This window comes from Ascaphus truei, chromosome 7 (assembly GCF_040206685.1).
Source record: "Ascaphus truei isolate aAscTru1 chromosome 7, aAscTru1.hap1, whole genome shotgun sequence".
Classification (NCBI taxonomy): domain Eukaryota; kingdom Metazoa; phylum Chordata; class Amphibia; order Anura; family Ascaphidae; genus Ascaphus; species Ascaphus truei.
The window spans coordinates 52,344,913-52,357,413 of record NC_134489.1 but is presented as its reverse complement, the minus strand read 5'-3'; the positions used below and the strand labels follow the sequence as shown (position 1 = coordinate 52,357,413).

Here is a 12,501-nt window from a genome sequence, read left to right as displayed (position 1 = left end):
GCAACTGGTACAAGCCGCCTTCCTGGTTTCAGAGGATGTCCGGAAGTGACGTTTAGGCCATGGCAACTAGCCTGCCACCATGCATTTGGTTGTCTAGCAACCGGGGTAACAGAGGCCTAGGAGGCAGGATTACCCCCCCAAGCAGTTAAAATTAGCAGGCATGGGGTGGAGGGAACTGCAGGCTGCATTGTCTTCTGTCTGTCGGGGAAACCTGTCGGATTAACATCAGAGCTGCCAAAATCCGGGGACACAAATATAAGTGAGAGTTAATTGGTTCTGCACCTCAAGAGAGTCATGCCCAGTAAATCTTATTTGATTTAATTTGATAGTTTAACCCCTGCGCTGCCATAAGGGGCTGCCATCCACTTCAAACATTTTTCTCTATATAGAATATAATTTATATGTTAGCATGTAAAACTATATATATGTTATACTTTTATGCAAATCAATATATGTGTATTTAATATAACTATGCAAAGCTACTGTATATATTCATTGCAGGCCCCTCTGGCACAAAAGGAGTTAAGGGTAAAGCCCCACATCCCCAGTGTAAAAATGAAATGCACAGGCTGTCTTTACCATTCCCCTTTTATCTTAATCACTCTTGTATATTGTGAAATAATAATGTAAACAAACACTGTGTATTTGGGCTTTTTGCTTTGGGGCTAAATTAAAGATATATATTTGCTATATCACATTTGAATACAAAAAATAAATATATATATACACACACACACACACACGACCAGCACTCAATTATGTATGTATATATAGAAACAGCAAGCACGCCAATGCAGATATTAAAAAAAGCCTGGTGCTAGTCCCATAAGTAATGTAAAAAGTATGTAACAATGTATTGAAACAGACACAAAGTTCCGACGTTTCGATCCCCCGGGGATCTTCTTCCTGGGGATCACACACCCCCAGGAAGATCAAAATGTCGGAATGTTGTGTCTGTTTCAATACATTGTTTTGCTTACTTGCCTCTGAGTGCTGCCTCTCTTTGCTGTTCTGCTGCCCTGCTGGATGGTAATGTACACTCTATATCTATCTACCTATCTATCTAGATAGATGCAGAGGTATCTCTTCCATGTTAGCCAAGCGTAATAATCAAAAACGAATAGACAATACCGTTCTGTGGCTAACAAAATGCTTTTATTTGTGTGAGCTTTCGAGATACACTGATCTCTTCTTCTGGCGGTGTTACAATGGATAAAGCAAGAAAGGTTTGTACTTCAAAACAGTGCATCCTGGAATTTATCTGACTGAAGCCTATCCCTCCCCCCTGTGTAGTATGCGATTTATGACTTAAGGTGTTAAATGGTCCCTGAATGTTAGTGATGTAAGAGTGTGTGTGTAAATATAAATGTATAAAGCGCCCACAGTGTACACAGCGCTTTACAAAAGGTGTGTGTGGGAGTGTATACCAATGGTGTGGGTAGGTGTAGAAATGTAAGAGGGTGTTGCATTACTGTTAATGTGTGTAGATACTATGTGGTCCATACTGGTATACAACTGAATGTGGGACAAGACCATGCCAGGACGCAAGATGCAAAACCTGCGCAATGCTTACACAGTGGGTACAATACAAATATCACACAGGAATCTGGAGTACAAAATCAATGTACAATGTACAAAATTAAAATCAATTACGAGCCTTACTAGTATAATACACTAGTATAACAGTATATAATTACATCAAAGTGTAGGTATAAACCCTTTTACAACATTGTGCAGGCACTTGGTTGTAATAATGTACCGCCAACAGTCAGTAATATAAAAGGAAGGGGTTAATACTCGTATATAGTCATAAGGTTTAGTCAGCATAGGTACCTGTTGTAGTAAAAGCTAACATGTGTAATATGATCCGTCTAGGCTAGTAATTTATACATAGTCACTGGGCTGATACAATGTAGCTGATTGCATTGAATATCAAGCTATATTAGTAGTTAAGTTATTTTGAAAACAACATAATAACTACACACAATAACCATTATAGCTACTGTAGCATAGAAGCCGATGTCATTGGTATATCACCATACGACCTGATCCCGAAACAGTTCCAGAAACCGGCACCTCACGTGTTTGACGCCACTGTCATGGCATCACTACAATTCCCTACGCGCGTTTCGAGTACAGCCCGTACACTTCGTCAAGAGGAGGTTCATTATTACAACCAAGTGCCTGCACAATGTTGTAAAAGGGGTTTAACACCACAGATTTATTCTATAAGCATTATCTGTAATTCTAACGGGACTATCATTATCTTTAGCTCTATATCTCTAACATAGGTTTAGGGCATAACATCTATCTATATATGGATATCTTGTTGACTTAGAGACATTACATAAGTGTAAGGGATATTATTACACTATTTGGATACCGATTGGTACTGCTATACTAATATTCTACTTTGATATGTTACTTGTTTTTAGTAGGCAGTATTCATTAGCCCCTCATTGGGGACTTTTAATATCACTGTGAATAAAACACTTGCGTCGTTGTTGAAGAAATAAAACTTTATTATTTTCTATTTTACTATTTTTTTTTAGGTTATTGGTACATATGAGGTGTATTATATACAGTACAATACCTCTTTATTTGAATATTGGTATTCTTGATTATTAAAACATGGTAATATGATACTTATCTATGTACTTTAAGTGCATTATACAGGGATCTTATGTGAGAGCTGTACCTCACATATCAAGTTGTTTGTTTGAGCGGAGTATTAACCCTTGTCCTGTATGCGGGTCACGTGCTCACAGGTTAGCCATAGCGACAAACCCTATAATTATATTGTGAAATTCTTTGGAACCCCAACCCTCTCTAATCGCATGTCTGAGATCAGACGCATTGTAAATTCCTAGGAACCCTGGTTGAAAAACACTATTACTGAAACAATGTAGGGGGCATGTGATTTTAAAAATGTTTTTAAGTATGTGGCCAGCTGATTCTGCGATAGTAGCCGGAATGCTTGAATTCGGCATGCCCAAAGAAAAGTAAAACATTTTCACAAGATACAAATAAGTGGAATTGTTACTTTAAGGGCAATTTGAATATTTCTAAGGAAGACAATTGTCTCAACCCGCTATGGGACTGTCCATTTAACCCTTTGCGTGTCACAGGGACTGGGTACTGACCATTGCAGCGCCTCTGGCACTTGGTGATTGTGTGACCACTCCTTCAATTCTACAGCCGGCCACGTACAATGCTCCACACGAGCGCAGAACTTGTTCTCCCGTAGAAAACGAGCAAATAGAATATGACGTAGCTACTGTGTCATGGGGCCCTTGGCGTGCCAGACCTCATGACATACTACAGTTCCTACATCAAAGGGGACATACAGGGTTAAAGAAATCTTGAGTCAGATGTGTATCCTACAGTACCTTCATCATCACAGTAGTTAAACGCAATACTGTATTCTTCATAATCTCTGTTTGTTTTTAATATATAGTTTATTTTGTGTGTTTCAGCTTCAAATAAACATTTACCAGAAACAAAATGATTCAGTAGCACGGATTTTCTTCCTGCGATACATTGGAGCATGACAATGACGATAAACAGTTGCATTATGAAGGATCGGACAGCACTAAAAAACATGTTATGATGTTGACATTTGTTAAAAGACTTTTAAGGACTTAGTCGCTTTTTTTTTTTTTGTATTCAAGCAATAGTAGACACATCTGAAGATGTTAAGGTCAGTGAAAAAAAACCCTTTTAAGATTCCTGTGCAAGATGAGGCCTTCATGGCCGAAATGGCAGCACAGAGGAACGCAAATGCCTTCTTTGAAAAATTTGAACGAAGCGAAGTGCAGGAACTCCTGTCCCACACTTCTTCAAGCTGGCTCGTATCCATGGATGACGTCCACCTTCCTCTCCAACTTCCGAGTGGTCTGATAACTGAGCTGAAAAATCTAACCCACACTAATGTTCTCTTGCTGGCACCAGTAGAAGCTGAAGTCCTACTAGACTGCAGAGAGGTCCACCAGATAATAAGAGAACTGACAATGGGAATATATTGTTTTAATCAAGCCCCTTCCATCAGTCTAGATGCCAACTATGACTACAGCACATCTTGCCAGCTTCCTCCAGCCTACTACGACACTAGGGTGGGGCAGATAATGATCAGCGTGGATTATATGATAAAAGCCCTTTGGCATGGAGCCTACATGGCAAAGAAAAAAAGGGTTAGGTTCTCTGAGTTTTGGCGCTCCAGTATGGATATTGATGCAAATGGACAACCTCAGACTAAGAAAAATAAATTCGCAGAGTTTTGCTCGGCAGGTGAGGTCTTGATTAAATAGAGCAGGGTTTCACAAACTTTTCTACCTGTACCCCCAGCCTGCCCCCCCCCTCCATACCCCCCTCCCGGGTGGGCTCTCTGGTATCAATTCACGCTGCGGGGGTCATGTGATGTCACGTTGCCATGGCGACGTCACGTCACCCACGGGTTTCCATGCGACGCGTCGCTGGAAACCAAGGTAAGTGAAGTTACAGACGCCTCGCACGATCCCCGGCATTTAATTTAAATGCCTTCGTGGAAGCGCGGGACACTGGAAACTGCCTCTCCCCCAACCCCGGTTTGCACACCCCTAAAATAGGTTACCCTCTTTATAACATGTAACTTTAACATGTTTAAATAAGATACATTAAAGACAATTGTAAAAATATAGTCAGCACGCACAAGTAGTGCCGATGATGGTCCCTCCAGGGACCAACATAGCAATGTTTCTGGTAATGTGATTTAATACAATAGTTTTTTTTTTTTAGTTCACACGATCTCTTTCTGATTATGATTCAAAGAGGCAATCCAAGCGCTTTTTAATTTTTTTTTATTACACAGGATTGAAGGGGTTTCCGTAGCTGAACCCTGTTAATTTCGGCTCCGGCTCTGAGGACTTTCTGATTCCAGAGATACTTACCTTCGTAGGGGGTGCCGGTAGTTGCTGCGTCGCAGTGTTCACGTAATGGCAGATTTTCAAACCTCCCTCATCCTGTGGGCCAATAGGAAGCCATGACGCTTGGATTGCCTCTTAAATATGGTCTTTATCATGACGTATTTCAAATCAATACTCATGCACTCAGTTTTCATACGTTTGTGGTTCTGCTCCCAACGGTGGATATTTGTGACTACACTTTAGGAGCTTAGCAAAATGACAGTAAAATAATGGCGGTACTTGTATATTGTAACCTGAAGTGAGCATTGCCATAGTTTCAGTTGTAGGCTCAGTGCTTCTGTGAATATCAATGTATAAAGAGTTTTGCAGCCATGAAGACAACAAGTTGCCTGTTTTTGTGAAGTAATTGGAAGAGCGGTGGGAAATGCGGCTTGACACATATATAATTGGATGCGTCTCTCTGTTTATAATGAGATATATCTATTTATTGTCTTCATTTTCCTCTCATTTTTCTGTATCAATTAAACTGCCAGCTAACTCAGTTTCACAATCTAGAATAATCAGCAAAGAAGATGAGGTGTTACAATTGTATGTTTAATTAGCAGCATTTTAATCTCCTAATAATTGACCTTTCCTAATGTTGCTAGGTGGGACTTTCCTTTAAACCTTTCTGTGCAATGATTTGCAGAATAATTAGTAGTAAGCACTTTGGTGCTTGTATGGATACTGAAAACTAATGTGCAATAATATGTGCCACAGACAAATGTACATTTTTCTTGTTTTATTCAATAGGTCTTATTGATATTTCAAAAGAACCAGAGTTTGATGAAATATATTCCCAGAACTCTGGCTTAGATCCAACATACGAACCCAACAAACCAGATGAAAAAAGCCTTTTCATGAACTATGCAGACAGTATGACAATCAAGATGACATGTTTCATCAACCAAGTCCAGCAGTATGAAAACCTGTTTTTGTATGATGCATCTTACTGCCTATCTAATGTGATAAGACTCACTGAGGAGCACCTTGATCCTGTAACATACCAACGCCTCCAGCAAAGACTAACCATTCATCAAAAGCTGGTGAGAGAGTATATTGAAAAGAAAGCTGATATCCGCAAAAATATAGCCTATGTAAAACTCATCAGCTTCCTCGTACCTTTTCTTCTGGGGCTGAAAAAAAAGATGAAAGTGCCAGATTTCAGTCGCCTTCTGCAACCATTTTCAGGTAAGACGTGCTGTAAATCAAAGGCAACGTAGACATTACAGATTGGTATGTAGGGTTAATTTAGTACGCACAATTGTATCTTAACCAGGCATGGCCAATTATTTTTGCTGGTGGGCCACTTCACAAGCTTTAGTAAGCTTTACGGGTTTACTGTAACGGAGTGCCCACCACAAACAAGGCGTGACCGTGAGGCCAGGGTGGGGATTGATATAAATGCCACCCACAGCCACGTGGGCGCGTCTGGAGTGCAGATTAGTCGAGGTAGCCGGGTCGCGGTTGGAGAGTTAAGAGTAGTCGTGATATTTGCCGAGGTCGGAGTTGGAGAGTAGCGAATAGTTGAAGCTACTATTAGCCGTGGTCTGGATTGGAGAGGTAAGAGTAGTCGTGGTACGTTGCCGAGGTTGGAGTTGGAGAGGTACCGATCGTTGTTGGTAGCTGAGGTCAGGAGTTGAGAAGAGTGGAGTCCAATACAAAGCCGGGTCAGGAACAGAGAGCTAGGAACAGAAGAACAAGACAGGACTGCGGAGGCAAGGAGCAGTGAACACTACACAACATAGGTTTATGCTCAGCCAGTGGGGCAGCTGAGCATAAATAGGAGAGCAGGAGCCAATGAGTAACCAGCAGCGTGTGGGTGCGTCAGCAGCGAGGGCTGCGATTGGGGAATCCAGTGCATGGAACAGGTGAGATGAGCATGTCTGATGAGGCGGCCCCTGTGCACGCCGAACGCAAACTGCGTGCGTGCCACCGACGTCAGCGCAAGGACGCAAGCTGGAGGCGGGGCTGGAAGGTTCTGCATGTATCCCTGCGCGGGATGTGCGCGTGCACCTAATAGGGCGGCTGGAGGTAGCTGGTGAACGTGACGTGCTGCAGGGAGCGGAGCACCCGGTCGCGGGTCCGGGTAAGGAGAGCGCGTGCCAAGGAGGGCGCCAATCACGACTCCTTACAGCCACACACTTAAAGTAGGTCCTCGCCAGCTTCCCCCCACATGCTCCCCTCCTCGCCAGCTTTTTGCCAACTTCTCCCCCACATGCATCCCTCCTCACTAGCTTCTCCACAAGCTCCCCTCCTTACCAGCTCCTCCCTTACATGCTCTCCTCCTCACCAGCTTCTCCCCCATATGCTCCCCTCCTTACCAGCTCCTCCCTTACATGCTCCCCTCCTCCTCACCAGCTTCTCCCCCATATGCTCCCCTCCTTACCAGCTCCTACCTTACATGCCTACCTTACATGCTCCCCTCCTCACTAGCTCCTCCCTTACATGCTCTCCTTCTCACCAGCTTCTCCCCCATATGCTCCCCTCCTTACCAGCTCCTACCTTACATGCTCCCCTCCTCACTAGCTCCTCCCTTACTATGCTCCCCTCACTAGCCCCTCCCCTCCTCACCCTTACATGCTCCCCTCCTCACTAGCTTCTCCCTTACATGCTCTCCTCCTCCAGCTTCTCCCCCATATGCTCCTCCCTTACATGCTCCCCTCCTCACTAGCTTCTTCCTTACATGCTCACCTCCTCACCAGCTTCTCCCCCATATGCTCCCCTCCTTACCAGCTGCACTTTTTTACACTGATTTATACCACTATAGTATTATTCACATTACGTATTGCACGTGGGACTTATAGGAGCGCCGATCCCCTTATCTCCTTTTGTTAGATTGAGGGCTTGTGACACCTGGAAATAAGGGAGAAAGTGTGGCATAGTGGTGAGGATGTTGGTCTTCAACATGCAAGCGTGTGGGATCATTGCCTACCAAGGTCACATACATTCTGTGTGATTGTAATATATGAAATGTAGCATCATTTTATTTAATTTTTTTATCTTTGCCAGATGTAGGAAATGTAATTAACAAGCGTGTAACCCTCCTTACCCGGCTCCAAAGGAGTTTAAATCAGATTGACTATATACATGGCAGTGCTCAGTCTCCCATACCTGTTCAGGGTGCTGGGTAGGTGCAGGCTGTGAGTGGATGCTTGAATGTAACAAGGATGGGCACCAGGAATGTTTAGAAAACATATAGTGCTTTATTGGAGATCCGTCAATAATGATTCACAGACATTGACATACTTCACACTTGACTGATAACTCGTTGGCAAATAATAATATGCAGGACTTCACCCCATTTGGAACTCTCATTCTTAAACCGGGGAGGTACTCGCAGTAAGAGTTAAACTGGCAGTCTCTTGCATAGTTAGGGACGCGCCATGTTAAATGGACCTCCTGGATACATTTGAGGTTGCAGCATTCGAAACCCACTACTGTGTACCACATACTTCTTCCATATCTATCGGATCAGGATTGCGATGCGGCTTATCTAAACACTCTCCTGAGTTAATAACACTGAGAACCCCTTAATAAATGTATTCTTCATCCTGTTCAATAGTAAGAACAATCTCACACCCATACTACAGGCGCTTACTTGAAGGGGCATGTTTCTTTACTGAAAATAACAAAGGGTGAGAAGACACATCTTAATACATTCATCTGTACACACAAACCTATTTACTGGACTCACGGTAAGGTCCCAGTCTGAACTCTGAATAACCTGTTTCTAGAACATTGGGTGGCACTGTATATACCCTTCTATCTCCCTATAGTGTTATCACTGGTCACAAGATATACAAGGGAGTGGCAATCCTTCCTGCTTAGTCATCCTTCATCACATGATGGGAAGGGGAGTAACCTGAAGTGAGCCTACACAGTTAGCCCATTAACCGCTGAGATGTCATCATTCACCTCCAGCGCCGTTGCTTCTGTAGGTACACCAACAGGAGCAACTTCCATGACTCATTCTTTTCTGGGTGACATCTTGGGATCTCTGCGCCCATCCTCCCTTGTGTGAACATCTGGTTGCTCTACTCCTCTCGTTCTCACCTGCAGTATGAGGGAGGCGCCTTCATATCCGCTCCTGGCGAACAAGATGAGAAGTCTGTCTCACTAGAACTCCCACTGCCCATTGCTACAGAAATATCAGACATATATAGACATTCTTGAAATCCCTCAACTTTGAGCTATGTAATTAGCACGTGCCACATTAATGACACCTGACAGTGCGTGACAATTCTCCAGGACACCTACATATGGTGCATACAGCCTGGAAAAATTATTTGCCTTGGATAGAAATCACAAAGATACTTTTTGGGACTGCATAATGTGTGACTGTTAAGGCAGACACAGAAGCCTCCATGTAACCAGAGTAAACCCGCAAAGTTAAGCCATTAAGGCTATTAACCCCTTACTGAAATAATAGTCCCAAAGGGGGGCTATACATATGATGCAGCTTGGCACAGAAAATGATGCAGTCCATCAAAACAAGTTATGTCTTTGCATATACCCCAGTGAATCATAAACTGCTAATTTTAGCTCCGGAGACCCCTGGATCCCAAAATACTTACCAGTTAGTTACCGGTGTGTTCTGAGGGGATTTAGATGGCCGTCCAATAGAAAGCCATAAACAATGATGGCTAATGACCAGTGAGATCTGGAGGACAGACCCATGTAACTATACCGGTAAGTGTCTCAGGAAACAGGGTGGGACAGGGGGTAGGTCCCAGGAGCTAAAAAGAATATGCTTCAGTTCTAGAGGACACCTCCCCTTGGTTCAAATCAGGTGGGATAGCTGATTTAAACATAGGCTATACCCCAGTGAAAAAGAACTTTGAATACAATTGTTTTCATGTAAGGTAAGAACTGTACTCTATATGTGTAATATATCAGGAAGGGTCTAATCTGTATCAATAACATAATTAAGCTAAATGATACCAAGTAATAGACTTCATGGATTTCCTCTGTGTGCTGCCATATTCAGTGTTCTGCATCTCACTTGTATCTAGCTGTCACTTCCTATGAAGTCAGGAGGGATTGAATTAAAAGAGTGGGATCTTATAATAAACATTTAAATTAAACCATCAATTCCCCAGTTTTGTAACCTTAATTTTTTTACAGAACCTATATAAAAGTGTCCCTTTGCGTTAAACCGTACTATTCCTGGGATCCAACAGTTTCCAATATATTTACCTATTTATTTGATAGTAAAATGAGTTTTAAAAAGAGATGGCTGCCAGGGTTGTCCATTATAATGCAGATATATGATGCTCTGATGACATTGCGGCTTCCTATTGCCATGTTACAGTCTTGTCAGTGTTTAAAAACAGTTTGTTTTGGGAAAGTCTCAAAAAGTTAGATTGAAGTATGTGTTCAAGGTCGGAGAGGCTAGGGCTGTGTGAATATAAGATTGTGTCATCTGCATACATGTGTATTAAAGCTCCCTTACAAGCTGTAGGAAGATCATTGATGAACACTGAGAAGAGTATGGGCCCCAGAACAGAGCCTTGCAGGACACCACAGTTGATATCCAAGGGGTTGGAGTTAGAGCCTGAGAGACACATGTTGGGATCTACCTGCTAGGAATGAAACCAGTTTAAAGCATGCTACCCTATTCCAGAGCACTTGAGTTTAAGCAAGATAACATGATCAACAGTATCAAAAGCCTTTGCAAAATCTAGGAACATTGCACCACTGTCTAAGGAACGTCCTTTACCATAAATGGCATTGCAAAGTGGCAACATGACAGCTCCCTTTTCTACTCTTTTTAAATGTTCATAATTTCTATATATGCTTTTAAACAAAGTTAAAGCAATGTTTAAAAAAATAAGAATACTTAAAAATTTCTGGGTGTAACCTGACCTTAATTCATCAGTTTAAGACCCTCATTTAATATACCGCAGAACAGCTTCCTGACCAATTAATTTGAATGGAGCTGAACTCTCCTCCAGTATAGGGACGTGGTTTCATAATATATTTAATAGGGACCTATTTTGGCTGTTTTGTGTGTATGTGTTTTTCATATTGCTAAAGTGGACCGCCAAAAAAAGGAACATTGTTTGTTACTCCGAAAACTGATTTGTTCTTTTTTTTTTTTGTAGATGACAAAGTTAAAACTGAACGTGAGTTACCCCCACTAATGCTAGGACCGGATTTTAAGTGCCAGCATTTTCAGTATCAACCATATGAGTACTTCCACTTGCATGGAGGAATTGAGTATGATATAGGAACGCCTTCCCTTGGCCATGTGACAGAAGAAATTAAGGTTTGATTTTAAATAATTTCTGTGAATGTTGTACTGTTTATGTTCTTTGTATTATTGATGCTATCCCACACACTCTATGTATGAAGTCAAACTGGCCTTGAAAGATGTTAATTGTAAAAACTATCGGAGGTTAAACCTGACCACGTTGATGCTGTACCGTATTTACAGTACACTGAATATCTTTCTTGGGTCAAATGGACTCCACACAATTAAATCACTAAAGCCTGCACAGCTTTTGTAATGATGTGTTGACATAAAACTGCAGGGAAGAGTAGTGTCTTATGGAACCACAAGATGTCTTGAGGCTTAACACTGCTCACTAAATATAGCTCTAACTTTTTTGCCAGTTTTTTTTTTTTTAGCAATGATTTTAGCAGAAGTCATTCTGTCAAAGCCTTCTATAGAAACTATTAGGTGATGTAAATGCAGACACAGCCTACATTTGTGATGTGACAGAACTTCTACAATGCATTGGTGGTTATTCATTGCAAGAATTACATGGATATGTTTATCAAAGTAGATTTTGTTTATTAATCACAGTACACAATAAAAAAATACCAATACCTCGGTGTCCTCGGGTAAAAAGGATAAGCAACCAGGAATCTTCCTGGCCTAGACAAAGAATCACTCTCAAAGCAAAAGTATATAGACTGTTAGAACAGTAACTCTATAACATTCGCAACTCATTATGCACATACGTATTCCCCACCCAGGCTTCATCTCTCTGTGAGCCCTTTCTCATGCCTTCTTTATGAACACCGCCTGCATTCTTTTGGCCTAGCGTGTACTGTACATGGGGAAATCCTTATGTTCTATGTATTCACAGTGTATACAGCTAGTACCTAAATCATGACTTTGGCGGGAGGCAGGGAACAGTTCAGGGATAACAGTTCTGCCTTTCTACAGATTTACTGCCACTGTGTCTTTTCCTAGGACCTTGTTGAACCCTCTGTTGTCTGGTTTGGCAAAGCCTCATATTGCATTGAGCATTAACCCCTTTTGTGCTAGAACGCAACACACCAGTTAATACTAAGGGCCTCATGCAGTAAGCGGCGGAAAGGCACTTCTCGCCTGTTTCACGCCAAAAATGCCTACCCCTATTCAGTAAGGGGCGAAAACATGGCGAGAATAAAAAAAAACGCCAATTTTTTTGGCGGGTTTTTTTCCCCGTCATTGTTGAGGCGAGAAGGCACTTTTCGCCGCAAATAGACCTATTTTCCGCCACGCTGTATTCTAGTAGTGGCGAGTAGCTTTGCGTCGCTATTCGCCACTCTAGAATGGCGTTTTTAT

At 42.1% G+C, this 12,501-nt stretch overlaps 1 protein-coding gene across 6 annotated transcripts in view; it reads left to right on the top strand.

Annotated features, from left to right (window-relative positions):
* Positions 1-17: 17 nt before the first annotated feature.
* Positions 18-12,501, top strand: part of ANKAR (ankyrin and armadillo repeat containing) — an 88,215-nt gene continuing 75,731 nt past the window's right edge. For 2 of the 6 annotated variants that reach the window (XR_012802642.1, XM_075608393.1), the window contains exons 1-4: positions 19-259; positions 3,477-4,287; positions 5,694-6,131; positions 11,048-11,211. Coding sequence is in view for 5 of the 6 variants with exons in the window: in XM_075608393.1 (XP_075464508.1) it covers positions 3,693-4,287; positions 5,694-6,131; positions 11,048-11,211 (1,197 nt within the window). In the remaining variant the exon portion in view is untranslated. Of the gene's footprint in view, positions 302-1,067; positions 1,227-3,476; positions 4,288-5,693; positions 6,132-11,047; positions 11,212-12,501 lie in introns of all 6 variants that reach the window. The other 4 variants (XM_075608394.1, XM_075608397.1, XM_075608396.1 and 1 more) reach the window with 4 other exon arrangements.